At 54.8% G+C, this 25,668-nt stretch overlaps 1 protein-coding gene and 1 non-coding gene across 2 annotated transcripts; both read right to left on the bottom strand.

The window, feature by feature from the left end:
• Positions 1-10,126: 10,126 nt before the first annotated feature.
• RGS14 (regulator of G protein signaling 14) lies at positions 10,127-24,203 on the bottom strand. Its single transcript, XM_065918271.1, has 15 exons — positions 24,077-24,203; positions 16,851-16,872; positions 16,483-16,661; positions 16,046-16,138; positions 15,814-15,957; positions 15,289-15,432; positions 15,070-15,172; positions 14,605-14,717; positions 13,956-14,159; positions 12,193-12,269; positions 11,828-11,954; positions 11,669-11,750; positions 11,523-11,569; positions 11,330-11,444; positions 10,127-11,048 (listed from the first exon to the last, which is right to left on the bottom strand). The coding sequence occupies exons 1-15, from the start codon at positions 24,119-24,121 to the stop codon at positions 10,846-10,848; spliced, it is 1,698 nt and encodes a 565-aa protein (XP_065774343.1). The 5' UTR covers positions 24,122-24,203; the 3' UTR covers positions 10,127-10,845.
• LOC136156655 (U6 spliceosomal RNA) lies at positions 20,009-20,115 on the bottom strand. The gene has a single exon (XR_010661145.1). It is a non-coding gene; the product is annotated as a U6 spliceosomal RNA (small nuclear RNA).
• Positions 24,204-25,668: the final 1,465 nt, after the last annotated feature.

The following is a 25,668-nucleotide window of genomic DNA, read 5'->3' as shown; positions in this document are numbered from 1 at the left end:
TCTCTAGATTCTCAGCCCTGTTTCAGGTCAACAGCTCTTGGCTCAACAGCCCTCTGATTGCTCAACATCTTACACATCTTAGGGTGACACAGACCCAGCGTTTTCCTTCAAGGAGGATGGACATTTTTGTCCACTTCCCTCTTTAATATTAGTGCTTAATTTGCAGAGCACTGTGGAATTATCCACTGTGTAGAGTTCACAATAGGCTATTGAAGTGCCTAAGAGCAAAGAAACAGGCCAACCTGCGTTTGGATCCTAGCACTGCCACGCTGAGGCCATGGTAGTTCAGGCCACGAAACCCATGAAGGTGAGGGGGATGGAGGCGTGGCTGGGACTGGTTTTGAGCAGAGTGTTCATGAATCCCGGTTTGCCCAGCCGCATCTGGTTTATGACTGTTGCCCCAGAGTCCCCTTTCATTTTGCAAAGTGCCCTGGTTTGGAGGATAAGCCATATGGCTTGTTCTGGAAGATTCAGAGGAACTAAGGCAGGGAATCAGACACCAGGGGTTTACTAGAAGGGTCTCCATTCAGAGCAAAAGGAAAATAAAAGCAATCCTGTTGCCCAGAAACATCCCTGTGGTGTCTAAGACATTGCCTTTCGTCTTTTTCCCTGTGCCTATTTTGGATTGTCTCTAGAAGACTGCATCTTGCTTTCTTTCATCTAACATTCTAACACAAGCCTTTTCCTCTGTCTTTTCACTCGGCACACATATTGTTTTTAGTGATTGCATCACATACAGTCATGAATCCTAACTTACATGTTGAACCTATGGGTGTTCTAGAACCTCTCTTACTTGGAGGAAGTAATTTGGGTAAGATTGGAGTTCATGCACGGGTGGAAGGGGTGTTGCTTATCCAGGGAAACGCAGTTAGAGTCATTCTTAAGCTCAGAGGCCCTGATGGGTTTGGAGGTTGTCTGGGTACAAACATCCTCACCCACAGTGGTTCCAGGGACCGCCACCCACAGGCGTGGCCCTCTCTCCTGCCTGGTCCAGTCAGGCTCTGGGGAGGAGCAGTGGTATCCAGGGTGCTCCTTATGAACTGGAGGGACATCTCCTTTTTAAGAAGGTTTGGATCTTTGACAGTTTTGAAGCCTACCTCCCCTGCCCTCAGGGAGCTCAGGGTTTAGCAGGGGGAGGCAGTTATTAATGAAATGGCTCACAGGAGATACAATTACAAAATGCTGTGGACATCCATCAATTCCAAAAATATTTTGGCGGGGCGGGGGGGGCGGGGGAATGGGGCTCCTTGGGTCTTCCCCGGTGGCTCAGAGCTAAAGAATCCACCTGCCAGTGCAGGAGACACAGGTTCGATCCCTGGGTCGGGAAGATCTTCTGGAGGATGGCATGGCAACCCACTGCTGGATTCTTACCTGGAGAATCCCATGGACAGAGGAGCCTGGTGGGCTACAGCCCATGGGCTCACAAAGAGTCAGACATGACTGAAGTGACTGAGCCTGCACACATGGGGCTGCCACAGCCCTAGCAAAAGCATAGAGGTGATCAGAACTGCCTTTGGGACGTTTGAGAACAGTGGAGAAGATGGCCACACCCCAGCCCCTAAGCCTCTCAGCCCCTCTGCTCATCTCAGCTTCTGCTCACAGCCTGCCTCCTCCCTGTCTGTGACAGACTCTGTGTGTTCCCTGAATGGTGAGTCACACCCTGTCTGCTCACCTCTACTCCAGCCACAGCCTCCTCCAGACCTCTGGGCCTGGAGCCTGGGTGGTTGGCGGTGTCTCACTGAGAAAGGGCACCCAGGAGGAGCAGTTTTAGAGGGAAGATGCCAAGATCTGTCTGTTCTGAACTGTACTGCTGTGTCTGAGATGTCTCTGGTGCAAGCAGTTGGAGCTGCGGGTCTGAAGCACATGGCATGCTCCAACCCCCACATGGGGCCTCCTGCATGTTCTGACCTCAGTGAGCAGCACATGGGCCAGACACAGACCCAGACCTGGAGCAGGCATCTTTTTTTTTTTTTTTTAATATGTATTTATTTATTTGGCTGCACCAGCCCTTAGTTGCAAGTATGTGGGATTAGTTCCCTGACCGGGGTTTGAACCCAGGCGCTCTGCATTGGGAGTGTGGAGTCTTAGCCACCGTACCACCAGGGAAATCCCCAGGAGCAGGCATCTTTGACACGTGTTCTCCGCCACCTCCTGGTCTCAGATCCACCCCCCTATTTTCCCAGTTTTCCTTTTCCAGGAGCTCCCTAATCCTTCTGCCACCTCCCTGTCCTGGCCACCATTTCTCAGCTGGCTTAGTGCAATAGGCTTTCTGTCCGATGGCTCCCCCCAGTCCAATCTCCAGAAAAACTGCCAGTCACCGTTCAAAAGGCAAATCTCACCATGTCACCCCTGTTGCTCTTAAATCCTGTCCCTGCTAGCTTTTAGACCAGCATCCGGTCACAGCTCGGGGGTCTGGTGTGACTTGACTTACTGCCTGCATGGTCTCAGGTGAAGATGCCCCCAGGGAGAGTGGGCAGAGTGAGGAGACCCCCAACCGAGCACCCGCATTTGAAGGAGGACACGGGATGAGGTACAGAAGGGACCGGGAGGAAGAGAAGAAAAGCAGGTGCCCCAGAAGCCAGGATCGTCCACGTTTTGAAAGAGACACCCTGGTCAGCATGATCAAATACTGCTGAGACGTCAGGAAAGGTGAGAACAGGGCAGACTGAGTGACCTGGGAGAGCTGAACTGGGGCAGTGCTGGGCAGGGGCAGGAGCAGCAGGTAGGAGCAGAGACAGTGTCGCTAACGTGAGTGGGGCAGGTGACAGACTTGGAATTTCATCCCGTGGATGACAAGGGCCTCTCTAGGCGTCGCATAACTGCTGAATGGAGTGGAGAATGGTACCAAGAGCCAGTGTGTGGATCAGAATGAGTGCGAGCCTTGGGATCCGGCACAGCCAGCTCTATTTCTGCAGTTCTCTGTTGAGATTCATTTTCTCCTTAAACACGCACTGTTTGCTTCACATGAGTTTTCTGTGGGACCTAAAGTTTGACAATAATCAAAGGAGGAACAGCTAACATTCCAGTCCATGGGGTCGCAAAGAGTCGGACAGGACTGAGGGACTAAACGCTGCACCACACTGAGTCTTCACTGCAGCTCGGGCTTTCCTCTACTTGCGGCAAGTGGGGGGTTACTTGCTCATTGCTTCTTACTGTGGTGGCTTCTCTTGTTGTGGAGCACAGGCTCTGGGGCACACGGGATTCAGTAGTTGCGGCTCCCGGGTTCAAGAGCACAGGCTCAGTAGTTGTGGCGCACTGGCTTAGTTGCTCCACGGCATATGGGATCTTCCCAGATCAGGGATCAAACCGTGTCTCGATCATTGGCAGGAGGATTCTTTACCACTGACCCACCAGGGAAGCCCTGAACCAGACTTTTTGAGGGGATCTGGCTAATGACCACAACAGGGTTTCCCATCAGCACAGTTTGGGGAACTTGTGCCTCTTCTCATCCACATTTACTCATTCAACCAACATATAAGCCCCACAGAGGCAGCGCAGAGCTATACACTAGGAATATGGGCGTCAACATTCCGACCCAGCGTGTGGCCAGCCAGACTGCACACTGACCCAGCATGTGTGTGCATTGCACATGTGGATGCCTCATTTCTGTATCTGTGGTCAAGGCAGCCACTCTTACCAGCAGACTGAGTGACACATTAGAGGTCACCTGTCACCTCCCTCTGGGAACAGAGTGGTCCCTCCCTCCCTGGTCCTCTTGACTGTCCTCTCGTAGAGAGCTGGACTTTGATCTGAGTTGACTGGCACAGAGCAGGCAGAGCCCAGAGACGTTGTTCCATCTGAGCCCCACTTTCCAGACTGGGGCCAAGACTGTGTTAGATCCTCTGTGTCCAGGGCAGGGGTGGCTGTGTCCTTGTTTGGGGGATTTGTGCCCCGTGTAATGATTAATCCTGGTGGCGCGGTCACCAGTCACTCATTGACTGGCAAGGCCAAAGTCTGTGGCCGAAAGAGCTGAGGCCGCTTTGGGCTTTTCTCAGAAATCACCTCTTCCCCTGCAGCTCTGTTCCTTATGTGTCCCCAGCTCAGTGCCCTTCCTGCTGGCCTCAGGAGTAGGCCTGAATGGGAGGCTGTGAACTCACAGCTGGTGGTCCCAGCCTCTGGCTTCTGGATTCCAGACCTGAAGCTCGGGGGTTGGCTTCAGACTTCGGGTCCTGGCCTCCATGGTCTGGATGTGGAGCTTGTCTCCAATTTCTGGGGTCCCCACTCTGGTTCTGGCCTCCAAGTGAGCTCTGGGATCTGAGTTCTGGTCTCCGGCTCCAGTTCTAGGCATCAGATGTCAAGCTCCGGGCTCTGGTTCTTGGCTCTGGACTCCAGGTTCTGAGTCCTCATCTCCAATTTCAGATCCCGATGCCAGGTTCAGCTTTCCGCTCTTGGCTCCCTGTTCTGGGTCGGAGCTTCAGGTCCCAGATCCAGGCTTTGTGCTCCAGATCCCAAGTTCTAGTTCCACCGTCCAAGCTTCAGGTTTGGGGTCTAGGTTCTGTGTTCCTTCAGCGCCTCGGCAACGGGGCAGGAAGATGGTGGCCTCCTCCTCCGCTGGTGGGGTTACCTCGACACATCCACCTTAGTTGGCTGCTTCCTCCTGGCAACTGGCACTTCGGGTCAGCCTGGAGGTCGGACGCTCAGTGGGGCTTCTCCTTGGCTTTCTGTCCCTCTCTACACACAAGCCAGTTCTTTGGAGATAGGAGCTGAGACGGCCACAGAGCACTCCTCACTCAGCCCCTGCAGGAGTCACTGGACACACACACACGTCCATGTCCCTTCTTCTCGGACCCTCAGGACCATGGTGGACATGAACGGCATCCCCTGCAGTTGTGCAGGGGAGAGGTCTGTGCCCAGATCTGGCTGCATTTGATTCAGTGTAACCAACCATGTGTGTGTGTTCTTCCCTATCTGGGCCTTCGTTTCCCTGTGGAAGCTGAATTCCAGCCTTTAATCCCCCAGAAGTCCCAGTCACCTGACCACCAGGCCAGGCCCCCTGCCGGGTGTACCCTGCACTGCCCTTGGGGGTGGGGTGGCTGTCCCCGGAGCACCAGACCGCGGCCACGTCAGCACTTGCAGCCCAGCTCCAGGTGAGCAGCCAGGGCCTCTACCCTGCCCCCACCCTGGCTCAGAACCAAGGTCCCTGTGCCCGTCCCGTACTCCAAAGCTGTGAAGGTGAGTAGGGGGACAAGAGACAGATTCTCTCTTAGAGGCTTGGAGCCCCATGGGCCAGGGCCCCTGAGTATCCCTGAGGAAGTCACACCTGCCCTCTCAGCCTGTGAAGGTTGTAGGATGGGGGTGGTGGAGGCTGCAGAGGGGTCAAACGTGTACTCTCTCGCTTCCTTCACCCTGGGCACTGGGTGAACAGGCCGACTGCCCCCAGGGCTGCCCCGCTGGTAGCATGAGGACAAGCAGCTCTGTGACGTTACCCACCCAGAAGTCTGTGCAGTGGTTTTGAAGCATGGTCCCAGGGGTTGACCAGCAGGTGCTCCTTGCAACCATCTATCTGTAGATGGGGCTCGGCCAGGCTGAGATGGATGATGAGGGCTCAGGGCTACCTCTAGGGGTGTGATGGGGAGGGGGGCATGAGGGGACTATGGCAGAGGGACACACCCAGCTGGTTAAAATGGGCTGAGGGGGCAGAAGACCCCTGGGCTGAAGACCCTAAAGGAAGAGTTTGGTACCACTCTTTGAGAAAGAGATGGCAGGCCAGCAGTGACAAAGAAGTGGTCTTGAGTGCTTTGTGATAGTATAATTATTTTTAATTGTGTTCTTTAAAAACAAATTAAAGGCAAAAGTCTCCTTTGACTACTATTCCATTATGGTCTTCTTCCCAGCCCCTTGTCAGTTTGATATGCATCCTTCTAGAACATTCCTCTCCTGTCTATACACTTATAAGTGCCTAGTGTGTTTGTGGTTTATATAAAAGTATTGTGCCATGTTCATTGCTCTGCTTTTTTCCTTTTTTTAAACCAAACAATAATATGTCTTGGAGACCTTTCCGTAGCAGGACGTACCCAATTCTTTATCTGCTGTGTGGTATTGGAGAGCACGTGTTGTGTAACCCCACCCCCACCCCATCCACTTTTTCCAGTTTTCAGGCAATAGACCACCCTGCAGGGATGGGCCCCTTTGTGTCCATAAGTGAGGGATTCTCTAGGGGCATTGCTAGAGTCACACCCTGTGTGTTTTTAAATTTTAACAGAAATTCTCAAAATGCCCCCCAGAGTAGCCATACCAATATATCCTCTTCTGAGAAGGCCCAGGCTCCCCAACGAGGGTCTTACAGTATCCAGGCCCTCCTTGGTGTGTGTCCCTGAATCAGACAGAGTGTGTGCTGGTGACACCCCAGCGACAATTCCCTGTGTGATCCTTGGACTAGTCACTTGGCCTCCTGCAGCCCGGATGTCATCCACACCAGTCTGTTTTGTTGTGAGGACAAAATGAGATAAAGGATGAAGTATTTCTAACTTGGGGACCTGGGTAGATGTGAAGTCTTCCTCCTGCAGGGCTGACCTTTACGGAGGCTTTCCTGCCTGGCCCACAATCCCCTTTTAATCTTGTTGGTCCCTAAGAGTAAGAGGCATCATCTCTGGGAGTGGGGATGGAAGTCTGTACGAGAGTGGGCTTGGCTGGCAGGATATTCCAACTTTGGGAAGATACCCCATCTCTCACCTGGTGTCCCCACCTCTCTATCCCGGGGCACGTGGAAGAATGTCACAAGGGAGGAAGTATGAGCAAGGTTCTGCAGCTGATCAGGGAAGGGATAAAGCTTGCCTCCCTGCCTCCATGTCTGGCCCCAGACTGTGACCCTGGTGTATGTGGTCCCCTGCCCGGCACCCCCACTGCCCTGCTGTCCTGAATTCTTCACTGGGACTAGACCTGTGGGCTGTGGCACTATCTGTCAGCCAGTAGGCCAAGCAGACACAGCAGTGACTAAGATGGACAAGGTTCCTGCTGACACATATCATTCTGTCAGCAAAGTATAAATAAGTAAACAAGGTCATTACAGACTGGGCTGAGTGCCGTGAGGGAAGAAAAATGGATAAAATGGTAGAGAACAGAGTTGGGAAGCACTTGGGACTTTTCTGGTGGTCTGGTGGTTAAGACTCTGTGCTTCCAATGCATGGGGCCTGGGTTCAACCCCTGATCAGGGAACTAGATCCCACGTGCCACAACTAAGACCTGGTGCAGCCAACACAAACACATACAAAGTTGGGAAGCACTTCATGTAGACTATCATAGTCTGTTTGGGCAGCTCTAACCAAAAAAAACCCAGCAACTGGGGGGCTTGTAAACCACAAAAATTTATTTCTCACAGTTCTAGAGGTCGGAAGTCTAAGATCAGGGTACAAGTACAGTGGACTTCTGGTGAGGACCTCTTCCAGGTCGTAGACAGTCAATTTCTGTGTCCTCTTATGATGGAAGGGGTCAGGGAGCTCTCTGGGGTCACATTGTAAGGGCACTAGGGCACTAATCTCACTCATGAGGACTCCATTCTCATGACCTAATCGCCTCCCAAAACCCCACCTCCACATACCATCACCTTGGGGATTGGGATTTCAACACATGGATTCAAGAAGACATAAATGTTTAGACCATAGCACAATGTGGTCAGAAAGGCTCTTCTGAGGTGTGGAAGCCGAGACCCTCAGTGAAGCGGGACTCTATGTTTGTAAGTCTTAGAAACTCACTCAGAGTCATGAACACACTCACGACCATTGGCTTGCCTAATGAGGAAGTCTAGGAGTGGATGGGGGAACTTAGGAGTTTAGATCCTTTTCAACAAGAATCGCCATCCATCAGACCTGCTTTCTTGTTCTGGTTTCATTTGCACGCATGTTCTCTCCCTGAATGTCTTTTCTGCAAATCCCCCAAAGGACAGTAGAAAATGACCAGGATCAGGATTCTGATTGGGGTCAGAGGATCATTCCTGAACCACACTCAGTAGCCAACCCTGGCTCATGAGATGACCCCAACAGTCAAACAAAATGGGCTGAGGGGGCAGAGGGCTGAAGGCCCCAAGAGGAAGGCCTGTACTCAACTTCTAGAGTTGCTGTTCAGTCACTCAGTCATATCCAACTCATGCACTACAGCACACACTACAGCGAGGCTTCCCTGTCCTCACCATCTCCCAGAGTTTGCTCAAACTCATGTCCATTGAGTCTTTATGCCATCCAACCATCTTGTCCTCTGTCGTCCTCTCCTCCTGCCTTCAATCTTTCCCAGCATCAGGGTCTTTTCCAGTGAGTCAGCCCTTCACATCAGGTGGCCAAAATATTGGAGCTTCAGCTTCAGCATCAGTCCTTCCAATGAATATTCAGGATTGATTTCCTTTAGGATTGACTGGTTTGATCTCCTTGCATCCAAGGGACTCTCAAGAGTCTTATCCAACAGTTCAAAAGCATCAATTCTTCAGCACTCAGACTTCTTTATGGTCCAACTTTCACATCCATATATGACTACTGGAAAGTGAAGAGGAACTAAAGAGCCTCTTGATGAAGGTGAAAGAGGAGAGTGAAAATACTGTCTTAAAACTCAACATGCAAAAAACTAAGATCATGGCATTCAACTTCTAGAGAAAGGCCAGCAAACCACACTCATCTCTTCCAGGAATTTCAAGGGTAAAAAGTCAGTTACAAGATAGGGGGCAGGTATGGGGAGCCCCTGGCAGAGGATGAAGAACTGGAGTGGGGAGGAGAGCTCAGCCTGTTAGCAGTAGTCACGAGCGCCCCTCACTCCTCCCAGTGCCTTTTCAAGCCTCCTGTGTCTCCTTCTTTCTCTATCACAGAACACTGGGATTGAATCTGGCTTCTCTGCCTGAAGGCTGGGGCTCTCCTTCCTGGGTTCTCCCTGATTCCAGATTACAGGAGGCTAAACAGACATGAAGATTAAATGTGATACCTGGCCCTAGACTGAATCCTATATTAGAGGGGGGAAAATGCTATAAGAGACTTTATTAGGTCATTTTATAAACTGGAATATAGATTGCAGATTAGATAAAAGTATGTGTCAATTTCATGTTGATAACTACTGTGGTTATGTAAGAGAATATCCTTATTCTTCAGAAGTACACACTAGAGTTTTGGACATAACTTACCCTCAAAAGCTCTAAAAAAAACAGGCACTAACACTCACATGGATACACACTCAGAGCAAATGCTAGAACAAACAGGTATATGGATGCTCCTTGTACTATTTTTATTTTTGCAACTTTTTACAAATTTGAAATTGCTTTAATAAAAAGTCAAATTAAAGTGTGCCAGTGGAAAAAAGAGACATGATTCCCCTTATTTGCAGATGATATTGAATATCTATAAAACCCTAAGAGGATCTAGTTAAAAACGAAAACGAATAAAAACAACCCCACCCAGAATTAATAAGAGAACTTGGCTGTATACAAGATAAATATATAACAATCAATCTCAGATTATTCTCCATCATATATTATTATAAGATTTGAATATAGTTCTCTGTGTTATATAGTAAATCTTTGTTGCTTATCTATCTTAAGTAGCTTGTACCTGTTGATCCCATTCTCATAATTTATCTCATAAGCTGAAAACAAAACAAAACAAAATGGAATCACTTCTGGTTTGTGTTCTCTTCATGATAATTCAAGTTATATAGTCGTGACTTCTCTTCTGTATGTTTGCTATACCTCAGTTAAACTTAAAACAGAATCACTTCGCTGTAGACCTGAAACTAATATAATATTATCAATCAACCATACTTCAATTAAACAAGAGTGTGTTTCTCCCCCAAAAAATCACAGAATGTTAAAAGAGATCATTGCTTCTCCTCCTGGGTGGGCTCTAGGCTTCCCTGGCTGCCTGGAGAGAGGGAAAACCAAACAGCCAAAGCAGGTAGGGCCAGAACCTGCCCTTGCCACAACAGCCAGTGTCCTCCTTGAGGCCTTCAAGGAATCCAAAGGAGCCCAGTGCCATGTCTACAGAGACATGTTCAGTCTCCACTAGAAAAGGAGTTGAGTGACCAGAAACTACTCAGATTCAGAGACCTAGGAACAGCACAAGGACACCAGCAGAGGCACAGCTCCCCAGAGGGGTCTACCCTCCCTTCCCTTCCCCCTCTTCTCCCCTTCCTCCCTCCCCCACTTCCTCTGTCCCTTCCTCCCTCTCTCTGGCTGTCTCTGTCTCTCTCTCACACTCATACCCTATACTCCCATGCAATCAGGAAGAGAGGCTCTGACAACAGGAAGTCAGAGGGTACATCCTGAGGCCCCCAAGAACTTCCTGGCACTGACCTTAGTGACAAAGGCAATGCAATTTTTGGGTGGGGGCGGCGCACAGTGTAGACTAGCACACAAGGAAGACACCTCATGGCAGAATAATAATAATTATTATAATAACAATATCATACATCCAGGACAAACCCAGCTGCCCCAAGCCAACCGCACAGTCCAAGTCTCTGGGTAGAGAGAGGGGCTGCCTGCCTGCACTCCCAGGCCTTACTCAGACCATCTACTGGAAGAGGGGCCAGCCCCTCCTCCTGCTCCCTGCTGAGGCCTGGCACGCGGTGGGGAGGCTGGCACTGCCAATGCCTCCCCTCCGCGCTGGGCACACCTGCACTCGGGGCTAGGTCCACCTCCCCCTGGTGGCCTGGCAGTGAGGGCTGGATGAGCAAGCCCGTTAAGGGACCAAGAGGTGCCAGCTGTGGGGTGTCACTCCTCTGAGTCTCCTCTCTGCCCCTCCCACCTCTTCCTGCGGGCCTGCCCGTGGCAGGAAGGGGCCAGGGACACTCATGGCACAGACAGGGCATGCAGAGCGGGCCCATGGCATGCTTGGCCCGCCAGGTGCCATGCAGCCGGCCTGGACTGTTGGGTAGCTGTCAGAGGGCAGAGTGGACAGTGGAGTCCGAGGCGCTCCCCTTGGGCTGGGCTGCTGATTCCACTTGGGGTGGAGGCTGCTGGGAGTTGGGTCCTTGGGCAGGCAGCTGCAGAAATTCTGGAAGCACTAGGTCCTCTTTGCGCAGAAGGCCTCTCTGGTCATGGGCTCCACAGCTCTGCACTCGGTTCAGCAGCTCCACCAGGCCTGGGGGTGGTGGCAGAGTCAAGGGGCCCATGGATGCAGACCTACCTATGCTGGCCCACCACAGACCCACTGCCCTTACTATGGCCACAGCCTCCCTAAACCCAGCACTAATGCTCCGTCCCTGCCCCCATCCTGGCCTTTCTGATCCCTCAATCCCAGGGGACCCTGTTCCAACCCCAGTGACATCCAGGCCCCTGCCTCAGCTCAAGGCTCTCTGAGGCTACCAACCCTCAATAGTCCTCAACCATTCTGGTCCCTAGCCACCACCGCTCCCAACGTACCTTCAATGTCACAGGTCTGCCGCTTTCCAGTGATACTACTGGGCACTTGGGCCAGTGAGTTCAGGGACGGTGGAGGGAGGTTGGTGGCCTTGTCCTGGATTCTAGGCGGTCCACCCTGCGAGAACGTGGGGTTGGAGCCATAACCAGGAGGGGAGACTGATGGGCAAAGGAGGGCACCCTGACCCTGGCTCACCTGGCTGTGGCAGGGGGGTATGTCGCCAGCCTCAGGGATCTTCACACCTGCAGCAGAGAGCGCCACCATTCCTGTTTGTCTCCTGCCTGGACCTCTTGGGCCAGAGGTATTCTGGAGGACCAAGCCATGGGGCCAACATCCCTTACCTGGGAGAGTGTCCAAAACCAATCTCTGGGAGGCCACCGAACTCACTAGCTTCTCCAGATCCAGCGGCTGCTTCTCGCCTGGCTGAAGGGACAGGTCAGTAGCCCGCGGGACCAGCAGCCCGCCCCGCTCCGCCCCGGTCCCCCGGCCCGGCGGCTTACCAGGCGCAGCGCCACCTGATGCGGGCTCAGGCCGTGCTTTGTCAGGATGGGCTGCAGCGCCTCCTGCAGCCGCTTGGTGGGCTTGGCCGAGATCCGCACCAGGCGCTCCAGCGCCGACACCTCGAGCCTGCGCGGGACCCTAGAGCTGCGGAAGGGTGGAGAGCCCGCCGCGCCTCTCCCCCAACCCACCAGGGACTGGCCCGAGCGGGGGCGGAGCCTGAGCTGGGGTGGGACGATGGGAGGTGGGGCCTCAGCCCAGGGGGCGGGTTAGTACAGGGGCCGGACTTGGAAGGACAGCAGCAGCCCGAACTGAACTGGGACCCCAGTGAGTGCTGGGGCCCTGGGCTGAGGTGACAGACACTTACTCGAGGGTGATTCTGTTCTCCAGCCGCACTTCCTGGTCTGCCAGCACGGTGCAGTCCTGATCCAGGACTAGGGCCTTCTGCAGACGCAAAAGGGCAGAGTCTCACAATTCCTTTTCCTTCCCTCTCCCCCCACCCCAAGTCATCCTCACGTCCTTCCATAACCACTCTGGAGGCTTCCTAAGGGTCAGAGGGAAGGGCTGATGGTCGGGTGGGCCATAGAGATGCGGACAGAGTAAGAGACCGGGCTGGATCAGAGCCTAGAATGGCCCAGACCAAGGAGAAGGGTGGCAAGAATGCTGGAAAGACTTGGAAAAGGAGCAGAGTTATGGGAAACATGGAGGTGAGGTAAGCAGGAACTAGTAATGGGGCTGCTTGGTTAAAAAGGCCGGCTTAAGAGCTGGAAAAAAACTACTTCTTCCTGAGCCAGGTGAGGATCTGCCCCCTGGACAGCTGGCCTTTGTCCCTCAGGCATGTGAAACTTAACTGGGCCAGCTGGACACATTTCCTCCCTCACCACCCACCTTTGGTCAGCCACCCAGGCCTTGTCCTTATTTTTTTACACTTGTCCACTTCTCTCCATTCCCACCTACTAAGGGCACTTCTTGTTTCCTCACTGCAAAAAAAGAGCTCGTCCCTCCAAGACAACTGTGAGGCCAGAAGGATGTGAAGTGCCTGACACACAGTAGGTGCATAAAAGTAGTGGTAGTGATCACCACCTGGTGACCTGCACCAGCCCGGGGCTGGGAGGCAGCCTCTCCCAGGGAATAGGCCTGTGCTGTCTGCAGGGACAGGTGGAGTGTGGGTGGGGAAGTTATATTTAGCAGACATGAGAACCCATCTGGGTTGTGGAGGCTGTCTGGGTGGCCAAGGGATGGGCAGAGTTTCTCCCACTGTGGCCTTCACACTCCTGTGCCCCAGGCCTCTGAATGTGCCCAGCACTTCTTAGATCCCCCGATGCCCTAATGTACTTCCCCCAGAGCTCTGCCAGGCAAACTCATCCTCATCAACCACCACCTCTTCCCTGAAGCCTCCTGGGACCACCCAGAAATGCCTACCTTGCCCCAGAAGCTCTCTGGAGGATCAACTCCTCCTCCCTGATCACATTCTGCCTGGCTCACCTCCAGCCTTTGGACCTGGAAGACCCTGGGTCCCTCTGCTCACTCATCTGGCAGGGCCTTAGGACTGTCTACTGGGTGAATGATATTCTGACAGTTCTCCCTGGGATATAGCATCTTTCCTTTAGATTCCCCCTTACTGGATGGTTTAGTTTAAGTTTAAAGCTATGCTAGTTTGTACCAAAAGGAAATTTTTTCATAGGCTGGATGAAGTTGGGCTTTTCCAGAGGGAGTGAGGGGTCTCCAAATGGCCATTTCAGGAATAGGCAATCTGAAGTCTGGGGGTGACAGGGAAAAACCCAGCTCCAGGAGTGGTTTCCCCCCACTCTTGCTCCCAGAGACTATCACAGTCTCTGGATATGAACGGAGCTGAAACCAGGATGGGAATGCGATGGGGCCAGGATTTTTGTTGGGTAAGAGTAGATACCTGAATTTGAGTGAGGAGTTGGTGCTGGATTGATTTGAAGTTGGGCATGGGGCCGAAAGTTGTATCGAGGGCTGGAGTCAGGAAGGGGATAGGGATGGGGGATGGGGTTAAAGTTAAAGATGGAATTGGTGTTGGGGTCACGGCTGAGCAGAGACAGGAATGGGGAGGGCAGTTCAGGATCAGGAAGGGATTTAGAGTTGGAGACCAAGCCAGGTTCACACCTGCTCATTGCCCACCAGGTAGACCTTGATGTCAGGTAGAGAGAGGCCTCGTTTTTCACAGATGCCTGCCAGCATGTCACGGATGGTGAGGCCGGGTCGGGTCAGGGCCAAGGAGGCTGTGCCATCAGGCAGGTATACGCAGCAGTACTTCCCTGGTCGGCTTTCATTCTCACCTTCTGAGCTCCCAAGGCTCTTCCGGTGGCTCTGATCCAGAGCAGATGTCAAGGGAAGTGATGTGTACACAGGCAAGGACACAAAGACAGGTACACAGGTGAGCTCACTGGGGCACACACATGCCCAAGGGCACACTTGCAGGCAGGCAGGATACATCCTCCTATGGGAATACATGTATGCTCACTCAAGCCTATGGGCACCCCAGGGACTGGTCTACCCACCGACTGCTACACACACACTGTATACACCTGGTCACCCACACACACATGCACACACAGGCTGAAGAGTTCGCCCATAATATGCACGGGGCCCAATGCAGTGAGGACAGGAAGAAAGTAAGGAGGCTGAGTTGTTGGCCATATGGATCAAGTAGGGGATGAAGTGGGGCTGGTGACGGAGAATGATGGTGGCCACTCAAAGGGGTAAGAGTCAGTGACCTGGGTCCACACCTAGTCTCCCCTAGCAGTTGGCTTACCTCAGATTTGCTGCTGGCAAAGGCAAGGTAGCCCAGGTCCAGACTGGCGGAGGAGTTGAGCGATCCCTGGGACTCACGGCGCAAGGCTGAGTTGGCCGTCCCGCCGGCTAGTTCTAGTGGAGAGAAAGACTGAGAGGAGGACAGGCCCCCTCTCCTCATCCCTCTGCTGAAGCCTCTCCGCACCCGAGCGGACCCTGTTGGAGCCCTTTTGCAGGGGTCTTACGGGGTTTGGGTTCCGGGAGGCTTCGCTACTGACAGCGGCTCCCCAAACTTCTGGGCTCTAGCGTGGGAACCGAACCACCAGGGGAACGTGGCGGGGTGGGGGTGGGGGGGGGTCCACGGGGCCCTGCATTTCGATTTTCACTGACTTAAACTGCGGGACCAGTAGGAGGAAAGGAGTGTTTGTTCTCCAGACTTGCCCAGATTCCTGCCCTCGCTATCTCTGCGGCCCGCTCCTGTCCTCACCCCTGCGGAAGGACTTGCGGAGCTGGCGGCCCTCAGCAGGTGGCAGCTGCCCCAGCTCCTCCACGCCCAGCGGCAGCGACTTCCCGGGCTTCAGCTTCGGCTTCTGCAAGACACACGCAAGGCACTGGCACTGCGCGGGGCGCCAGCCCGCAGGCCGACAGTGGGCGCCCCCCGCAGATCTGCACCGAGACACCGCCCCCCACAACCCCGCGTGAGCACCTTTCTCGTGGTGTCTGGGCTGCCGGGGCGCCAGGAGCCAGGTTCCCGCAGAGGGCGACCCTCGGCCTCCGCTAGGAGGCACTCGCGGTACAGAGGGGATTTGACGAAGCGCGCATAGCTGTCGAACTTCATCAAGTTGAAGATCTGCGGAGGCGGCGCCGGGCGGTGAGCCGCGGAGAGCACTCAGCGAGCCGCGGAGAGCACTCAGCGAGCCGCCAGGGTTCCAGACCCGGCCCTGGGGCTTGGTTGAATCGCCAACTTCGGGGGCGAGCCCCGAGCCCCTCCTTGCCCCAGGAGCCGCACCTCAGCCCTTCCTTTACAGTAGATTCTCGTCTTCCCTCTGACCCACGCCCTGCCCCTACCTTTAGCCGAGTGCCAGCATCCAGATCAGCTCTCTTCCCCACCCCACCCCCACCATCTCTGCCGCTCAGGCTCCGCCCCTGGATCTGGCCCCGCCTCTGCTCCGCCCAGCCCTCTGCAGAGGCGACGCCCCTTACCCAGGCCCCGCCCCCTAGGACCAATCACCTGAAGCTGCTGGGCGCGGAACATGTCCGGTCGCGGCTCTGCCAGCACCTCCTCGCCGAGCCAGGCCTGCCGGTCGATGTTCACGGGGCTCAGCGCCTGGCTGGACAGGAACTCCTGGTAGATGTTGCGGGCCTCCTGAGCTAACTGGGGCAGGGATGGACAGGAGAAGGTCAGGGGCATGGCTCAGGGCTTGGTCCCATCTCTCGCAGCCTCAGCTCCCTCTTCTCCGCACCTGCTGGGTGTCGCTGGCCGGGATCTGCTGGAAGCGCTCGCAGGCCTTCCAGAAAGTCACATTCTCAGCACTGAACTCCTTCTTCAGGAACTCCTGGGGGTGGGGAGAAGGAGAGGCAGGTGGAGACCCAGGGACCTAGTCAGGAGATGTGGTCAAAGAGATTGGGATAGAAAGAGGGCCCAGAGGCCAAGCCAGACAGACAGAAGGGATCAGATCCAGAGGCACAGAGAGGAAAAAGAGGCAGAGAGAAGGAAACTTCCCAGTTGGGAGAAGAGCAATGAGTGCCAAAGAAAGGCTGGATGAGGAAGCTGACAGAGGAGTTCAAATCTGGCCAGCCTGAAACTCCAGCCATGCCCTCTCCCATGCACCCCCTCCCCCGCCCTTCCCCCCATGGTGGCCACTGCCATCCGCCCTCCCTATCCCACCCCAGGGCTTACAGTGAAGTAAGCCAGGCCCAGTGGGTCCTGTAGCAGCCGCTCGAAGGACAGGCCCCAGCTGGCCACCGGCTGCTCCTCGGTGGGGAAAGGGCTGCTGGGGCCACTGGGGAGGCTGTGGATGCTGAGGGAGCTGCCTCGGCCCTCGCCCTGGCCCTGGGGCCCAGTCGTGCTGCTCAGCTCTGCAGGGGGATGGACAAGTGCAGGTGAGCCTTGCGGCCTTCCCCAGTCCCTGGCCCAATCCCATCTCAGGTACTTTCCCTGGAAAGAGAGCAAATGGCAGGGGTATCCCCACCCTTTCTCCAAATACACCCTCCTTAACCCCTACCCCAAACTCCACCCAGGCTTTCTCTATACACTTTCTCACTTACCTCCATCGGAGACAGCCAGAACCTACAAGAAACCCAAGGCAGAAAGTCAGAGGAGAACCCCGGGTGGATTCTCAAAGGACAGTTTGACCCAGCCCCTGGGACTGAAGCTGTGTTCTCATCTGCCTGGAGGGCCACGCTGGGCATCCTCCGCCGGGTCACTGCTTGCTCAAGGTTTTGCTCAGGCTGCCCTGGACTCCCCTTCCATCACGTGCCAACCACCTTGTGTGCTAGGACTTAATGCCAGGTACCCTCCAGTCACTCATGGTTGACCCCTAGATCCCACTGGGTGAGCCTGGGTGTTGAGCATGGTGGGTAGGAGCATAAAGTTTGAATCTTGCTTCTGTTACTTGCTAGCTGTGTGACTTTGGGCAAGTTACTTGTTTGTCTCCATCTGTAAGTGAGGGGGGATGAAAATAATAGTGACTTACTTCCTGTGCCTGCCATTGAGGGTCAAATCAGCTTAATATATTCCCAGCATCTACAACAGTGGCCAGCATGTGGCAAGTGATATATGGATGTTTGCTGTTTTCTTTGAGAAAGGAGAGATTACCTGTGTAACTGATGATCTCCTTATTGTAATTGTTTCTTCTTGGAAACACCCTACCTTGGGCAGGGCATGGGTTTCTATTTTATAGTAGAGAGCAGTGGTTCTCAAATTTTAGTGTGCATTAGAATGATGGAGGGGCACCTCTGGAGCTTCAGGCTCTCCATTTCTACCATCTGAGCCACCAGGGAATCCCCCAAGGCTCTCCATTTCTAACAAATCCCAGGCAATGTTGATGTGGCTAGTTATGAACCTCACCGTGAGTAGCTACAGAGGTCAATCCCATCCTCTGTGCCCCCTCCCTCACTCTCCACCCCGGGTGCACAATTCTGACTTCTCTGGGAATCCCAACCATTAGTGAAACAGAAAAACCCTCCTTTCAAAATGACTCTTGCAGTGGTTTCCCTTGGTCTTCCTACCTTCCTAGCAGCTCCTCCAGCTTCCTCATTATCTATACATGCAAGGTGGCCTTTACCCTTCTCTGACTCTGTTCTGGGCCCTTTCTCCCTCCCACATCTCCCCAGCTTCAAACACACATATAGCCAACTTCCTGCTGACATCTCCACCCGAATGCCCCATAAGCCCCTCCAGCTCAGCCAGTCCCAAATGGAAGCCACTTCCTGCCACCACCAATGCAGGGCAGGGAACCAGCTTCTCTGCATCTGGTTTTCTTCCCATCACCGGGGTTTGACTAATCCCTGGTTCCTTCCTCCATCGGCCCTGCTGCATTTTCACCAGGTCCTGTCACAGGAGCTTCCACCACCTGCTCCTTCACTCCCTCCCTACTGGAAACACCTCTGCAGATGTCTCCTCCCCAGGAAGCCTCCCCCTGCCCTCCTGGCTGGAATCTCCCTCTTTGTCCCCCACTTCTACCTGGGAGCACCCGGGTCACATATCTGTGGGCCAGAGCTGGCCTGCAAACAGGTAGGATGTTATTAATATCAGAATGTTCTTTTTTTAACTTTTAAGGGGTTTCCCACATTTAAAAGTCAGACATTTTACACGAAACCCCAGTTTCTGCCCTAGCTACCCTGAGCTTCTTCCCAGCATGGCAACCCTGGCTGTCCCTCAGCAACAACTGGTTCCTCTAGAAGGAGTTCACACTCTCCTCAGAGGACCCTGGGGCCAGTCTGATGCATTTCTGTTACTTACAGAAGCAGGTCCCAGACAACCTGAGTTCAAGTTTGTGCTCCGTGACCTTGGACAGGATACTTCATCTCTCTGTGCCTCACATTCTCCCTCTGTACGTGCTAAGTCGCTTCAGTCAACGTCCGACTCTGTGCGACCCTGTGGACTGTAGCCCGCCAGGCTCCTCTGTCCACGGGACTCTCCAGGCAAGAATACTGGAGTGGGTTGTCATGCCCTCCTCCAGAGGATCTTCCCGACCCAGGGATTGAACCCTCCTGTCTTATATCTCCTCTGGGACAGGCAGGATCTTTACCACTAGTGCCACCAGACTGGGCAAATAATGGTCCTGACTTCAAAGGCTTGCTGTAATTAAAGAAATTAAATATACATAGAGAGAACTCAGAGCACCACCTGGCATGTGGTAAATGTTCAAGGAACATAACTATTATTGTTGTTGCACTAGTATTGGTGTCTGACCCTGCTTCAACTTTCAGCTTTGCCAAGCCATGCTGCAGAGGGAAAAGCCCCGGTACTGGGTCTGTTGGACCCGGATTCAAATCCTAGCCCTGTCCTCTTCTAGCTTTACCACTTTGGCCCCTCCCTGAGCCTGTCTCCAAGCTGAAGTGTGGGGATAAGACGTTGTTGAGGAGGAAGGAAAGCTTGTGCAGAGGGAAGCTGGGCATAGAACCAAGCCAGGTGCCCTTGCCTGGCCACCCTAGCCTTTGCCCAGCTGCCTCTGCGCTCTCCCATCTGACAACTTCATCAGAATTCTCCCCTGGGGCTGCGGGACAAACTCCTGGGGTGTGTGAAATGGACAAGCTGAAGCTCAAGATTCCTTCCAGCTGTTCTTTCCCTTTCCCCGGCAGCTGCCCTCATGGGCAGGGCTTCCCAGGTGGCACAAGTGGTAAAGAAATCGCCTACCAGTGCAGGAGACCTAAGAGACACGGGTTCGATCCCTGGGTGGGGAAGATCCCCTGGAGGAGGGCATGGCAACCCACTCCAGTGTTCTTGCCTGGAGAATCCCATAGACAGAGGAGCCTGGCGGGCTACAGTCCATAGGACAGCAAAGAGTCAGACCCAACTGAAACGACTTAGCACAGACTCGTGCCCTCGTGGACACCTGCCTGCCCCGAGTTCTTCCTCCCCAGGCTGCTCTGTGGCTGTTTCCAGACTTGGTCACCAAGTCAGATCTCCAGGAACCATCCTGACTTTCCCCTCCTCGTCCACAGTGGCCATCTGGCCCTCCCTCCTCCCGCACCCAACACCCACCGGCCTCTCTCTGGCCCGCCCTCCAGCCTGGACTCAGCCTCTCCCTTGCTCAGTGCTCTCCACTGCACTCTCCCCTGGTTGGGGGGTGGGGGGTGGAGTAGCAGGATGCTCATGGGCAAGCCAGGACCCCAGAGAAGCAGAGGGGCCTGGGCTGGCTTACACTTGTTTTGTTCTTTACATCTTGTTGGATGGACTGTGTCTTTATTTATTTATTTTTTGAAAGATGGAACGCTTCACGAATTTGCGTGTCATCCTTGTGCAGGGGCCATGCTAATCTTCTCTGTATCGTTCCAATTTTAGTATATGTGCTGCCGAAGCGAGCACTGGACTGTGTCTTTAGATGGGGCTGGCTCCCAGGTCCTCTTCTGGTCCCACTCCATCTGGGAGGCAGAGCAGTTGCTGGGTTACAGCTGAAGCTCTGCCCCGGGCCTGACTAATGAACCTCTTCAGCCTCCCCCATGGCCTCCCCCTCACCTCCACCCTCTGCTTTATCAGGCTTTTATTTTCCCCACACCCCTTCACACTCCTGCTTCCTGCTTTGCTGTTTCCTCTGCCTGGTGTCTGCTCCTGCTCCTGCTGCCTGGCCGCTCTGCAGTCTCTGCCTGTTGACATCGGTTATCCCTAAACACCAGCTGCCCTGATCCCCCGTCCAATGCACGCTGCCTGTTTATGTCTGGACCACTCCTCTTCCATCCCGGAGCTCCTGGAAGGCAGGCCTGTGCTAGAGGAGAGAATCGGCCTGAACTCCCTCCATAAGGAGCCCTAGCCCAAGTGCTCCCGAGCAGCCATGGGGGCCCACATAGCCCTCTTCTGCCCTCGCAGGAGGCACTGGCGCCCCTCCATCAGGGATGCTGTGGCTCCGGACCCCCCACCTCTGTGGCCTGCAGCTCTTCCTGGCCCTCTCTTGCCCCACTAGATGTTAACCCCATAGAGCTGGGGCTGAGACAGGAGGTGGCAGGGAGGGGGGACGGAGTCCAACTCCAGATCCACCATTCCAGGGCAAGGCACTTCCCTTCTCTGGGCCTCAGTTTCCCCCAGGGTCGTCTGAGGCTCAGCACCCGCATCCTCCGGGGTTGCCAGGAAGGGATGTGGTGGGCGTGCAGCGAGGAGAGTGGCTGCTGCTGCTACTCAGGGCTCTGACCTGTCCAGGCTCCTGGGCCTGGGGAAGTTGTGCTGAGCCAGGCTGGCCTCGCCCCACCCTGGCCTGCCTGAGGAGAAGTGGTGAGTGAATGGGAGAAAAGGGGAAGAAGGGCTGAGGAAGGGTGTGGTGGCCAGTGGCGCCCCTGACCCATGATGTGGCTTCAGTTTGCCATAGCGTTTTCCTTGGAAATGGGCGCTGGGGGAGTCGCTGGTGTCTGAGAACACCCAGGTGAGAGTGGCCCGATGTTTCCTGTGCCCTCTCCGACAGCAACGGCACACAGCCACGTTCTCCCTCCGTCCTCACCTGGGGTGGTAGGTGTTATGGCTTCCGTTTTACAGATGAAACCCAAAGAGACTACAGCCAGGGAGCACCCAAGTTGAAATTAGGGCCCCAGTGTGCCTGCCTCGGGAGCCTGAGGTCTCTCCTCCATAGAGTTTCCTCCCTGCGTGCACAGGAGACGGACCAGGGAGATGAGAGCAGCCCCTGGGGTGAAGTTGGGCAAGGTTGATTGGGGTAAACAGCTCAGGGGCTCCTGGATGAACTCTGCCCTCTGGAGGGGATCAGACTTCAAAAGGAAGGCTGATTTACTGAGCAACTTCTGAACCAGGCCCTCTATACCAGCATCTGGCTTGGGGTGACTAGGCCCCAAGGTCCTCTGTGGGAAGACCCATGGCTGCCCAGCTCTGCAGCCTGAGTCAGCCCAGTGGAGCTGACCCCTAGCCCTGAGCTGGATTCCAAGGTGCAGTGGGCTCTGCCTTGCAGATCTTCCCCGGCAGGAAGACTAACTGGGTGCCCTGAGAGTGACGAGACTCAGCAACTCCAGGCTTTAGACTCACCAGCCCCCAGGCCTGGTCCGTGTGCCCACATCCTGTTTCCCCGAGTCTAGGCATTTCCCCAAGCTACTCCCCACTCTGGCTGGCACATCCTTTCAGGACACCTTCCGCACCAACAATGCATGAAGCGACTAGAAAAGTTGGTTCTCCCTCCCAGGTCCTCCTCAAGCTTTCTCTCTTCCTGACCCACGTTCTTACCCAAGCCTGCATTTTATCCCAGCATTTCTGCTCGTGCCTTCTGTGCTTTGCCAGACGAGGAGCTGTTTGAAGGCAGGGGCTCAGGCAGTGGGCCTGGGTCCTGATGCCTGGGACAGGGCCAGCACTGAGCAGGCCCGAAGGAGGGGTTGTTGAATGAATGTGTGAGTTAACAAATGAAGCAGCAGCTGGGACTGTGTGAAGGCCTCTCTGGGAGGGGGCTGGGAGCCATCTCTAAGTGACAGGTTGCATTGCAAGCGCCTGACAAGCTGAGTGGCAGAAAGATGAGGCTGACAATTGAAGCTGCCTCAGTAGGGAATGACAGGTGGGGGTGGCGGCAGGGGGAGGTAGGGGAGGACGAGCCAGGCAATTCTGGGAGGCGGAGGAGTCCTGGCATCGAGTCAGATTGGCCAGGTTCACAGGCAGGTCCTTCTACCTGCCAGCTGTCTTTAGCACATCATGTCCTCCTCTGAGCCTCCCTCAGGAGATAACTTAGGGAAGGAGCTGACAGCTGGACCACATCTGTGGATATCTGAATCTGATGCCTGCCTGTCCCTCTCCATTTCAGCTGAGCATGGCTGCAGAAGCCTGCCTGAGGGCCAGTGAGTGGCTGATCTGTGACCCTCGGGATGCCAAGAGGTAGCACAGAGAGTCAGGATGGAGTTGGGGAAGGGCAAAGATAAACCTGAGTGTGGAAGTTTCTGAGAGGAGCTGGGGTGTCTATGGCCTTAAAGAAGCTCTGGGTTGACATGCGGTGGGCAGAAGCTGGGTGTCTCAGCCCCCCGGCTGCCCTGCAATTCTGGGCACTGCTCAGAAGCATCAAGTCAGCTACCTCTGGGGTGGGCGTGGGAGTGGGCATGTTCCTCCTTGGCGTGGATGCCCTAGGAGGCGTGACCCAAGCTCCATGCCTCCAGGGAGTGCGAGGCCCCTGCGTGCTCAAACTTTCAAAGTTAGGTTGATGGTTGATAGTGAGGTGGGGGACTGGGCCAGCCTGGAGGGGTTTGCCTCTCTCCTGCCCAACAAAGAGATCCTGGAGGAAGAGGTGTGGAGACGAGTCTTGGGAATTAGTAGGAGTAGGGGTGGGGAGTGGCTCAGCTTCTTGGTGAGGCAGGAGATCCTTGAAGAGGGGCTGAAAATGAGAGGGGCATTGTGCTGACATTTAATGGAGACTCCCCAATGGGTCAAGGACCTCAGATTCATTATTCCACTTAATCATCTCAAGTGGAGGGAACTGAGGGTCAGTCCCTAGTCAGGGACAACAGAGCTGAGATGAGAACCCAGGTCTCTGTGGACAGTACGAGGCTGGGGCTGGGTCAGAGACTAAGAGACTAAGACATGGTCTGGACTTTTTGGAGTTTTTAGGAGGAGCAGGGTCTCTGCCAAGTGGGCTGGTGTCCAGGGGAAGAGACAAGAAGAGAGCCTGTCCCATCTGCTGAATGAATAAAGAAGCTGCCTCTCCAAGGGCATCTCTAACCTGGACGCCAAGCCACCAGAGGATTTAAGGGGTGGGGCAGTGGCAACAGCCAGGGCCATCCCAGGGCTCAACTCCCCCCCAGCCTTCCTAGCAGCCCAGGAGTAGAACAGACAGGAGTTGCAGGGACCTAACATGATCCTGCTGACCCACCCCAGGCTGCCCAAGGACTGCTAGCTGTGGCAGGAAGCCTCTGGAGCAGGTCTCGGTGAGGGTGGTGACCCCGTAGGAGCTGCCCCTCACCTGATCGTGGGCATCAGGATACCAGGTGAGGGAGGGGGCTGAGGCTAAGTGAGGTATGGGGGTCAGGTCCCTGTGGGGGTCTATAGGGGGCAAAGGGCATGCCAAGTCTGCCTGCTCCCCTAGGAAGCCGGCAGCCCCAGATGGTGCCTAAGTAGCAGGTGAGAGAGCAGCGGGGACTGGGCCAGAAGCCTACGGCTGTTCTCCTACACTCTCATCCCCAAGGTGGCCCTAGGTCCCCATCAGAGCCATCTGGAAGGTCCTGGAGTGAGGGCAGTAGGTTCCACCACCTGCTGCTGTCTGTCCACAACTTCTCTAGCCCAGCCTTGCCGGGTGTGCCTGTTGGGCTCCACCCTGGGTGTGCCTACCCCCTCCCCGTGGGCCTGGCCCAGAGCCCGCACTCACCATGCGTCCGTTGGGGACACCCAGGTGCTTGGACTTCCCTGGCATGCCGCTGCTCTTCACGGGTCCCCGCCGCGGGGGACGCCCACCATGGGGACTGCGGGTAGCTCCGGCCAGAGCTTGCACGATGACGGGCAGATGACAGAGAGAACCCAGGTCTGCTCCTGCGGGCCCTCACATCCTGAAACACCAGCTCACTACCTCTTTTCTCTGCCACAGGAAGTGTCTCTATAGAAACCGAACCACAGAAAGAAGCAAGGTCTAAGAGAGCGAATGTTTCTTCCTACACACACACACACATACACACACACGCAGGCGCGCGCACACATTCACGCGCACACACACATGCCGCCAACGCCCCCTTGGCAGTGCCCCACGCAGGCACCAACACACAGCAGAGGCCTCTGTGTGCCCAGCGAGGAGCCCAGCCCAGTCTGGCCCATCTGTGGAGTTCCACGGGCACGTCTGGGCACTCAGAAGTACATGTTCACACACCTGGGCGCCTTTGTACAAGCTGCAGGGGCTCCCGTGGACACCAGGACGTATGTACTGTGATCTGAGTGTCCACGTGTGTTCCTCACTTGGCACACACCCACCCCACACCTGCTGTGTGCTAGACGTGTGCACACTCAGCCTCTTTCCCCCTGGCAGTTGTATACATACAGTTACCGCCTCTGTCCTGAGACAGCTCCAGGCTGTCCTTCCCGGGCCTGTTACTGTGTGTGCAGAGAAATGTCCGCTTTGCTAGCGTGGTCACCCACACACACCTCCTTTAGGTGTGTGGGGCACACTCGCAGGTTCTCCTTCATCAGGAATACCTGGGCGTTCAGTCATGTGAATGCACAGTCCCTTGGACATGTGCGTGTGACAGTCACACATGTGCACAGGCACCTGTGAATTCAGGCACCCCAGCGACAGACACATACAATCAGGTATGCACACACTCACCCACCTGGGTAGGGAACAGGTCAGGTTCCCAAAGACACCCGTGCATTCAAGTCACATGAGGGTCTCACCTTCATGGAGTATTGTCGACTCAAGAAGGGCACCCTGCCTCCACGGCCTGGCCCAGGCCCAGACGAACCCAGGAACTTCAGAGTCTTCGGTTGGCCTCTTTTTATATGTGCATGTATCCAGCATGGGACTTGTATTTTACCTCAGTGTGGGCTTACTTGGGACTTCCCTGGTGGCTTATCAGTAAAGAATCTGCCTGCAATGCAGGAGATGCGGGTTCTATCCTTGGCTTGGGAAGATCCCCTGGAGGAGAGCATGGCAACTCACTCCAGTATTTTTGCCTAGAGAATCCCATGGACAGAGGAGCCTGGTGGGCTGCAGACCACGGGGTTGCAGAGTCAGACACGACTGAAGCGACGGAGCATGTACACACACATGGGCTTGTTAGAGCTCTCAAGTCGCTTGCCACTCCAGTTTGGGCCCCTCTTTCTACAAGGATAAGGTGACACCCCCTCTTTCATATTATACCCTCTACTCTATTGCCTGCTTCTAGGGCCATGACCTGAAAACGTCAAAGGCAGAAACCAAGTGACTCTTCCTGATGGATTTCTGTCCTCTTCTCTGGCACACGGCTAAGCTTT

This window comes from Muntiacus reevesi, chromosome 1 (assembly GCF_963930625.1).
Source record: "Muntiacus reevesi chromosome 1, mMunRee1.1, whole genome shotgun sequence".
Taxonomy (NCBI): Eukaryota; Metazoa; Chordata; class Mammalia; order Artiodactyla; family Cervidae; genus Muntiacus; species Muntiacus reevesi.
This window is presented reverse-complemented; position numbering and strand designations above follow the sequence as displayed.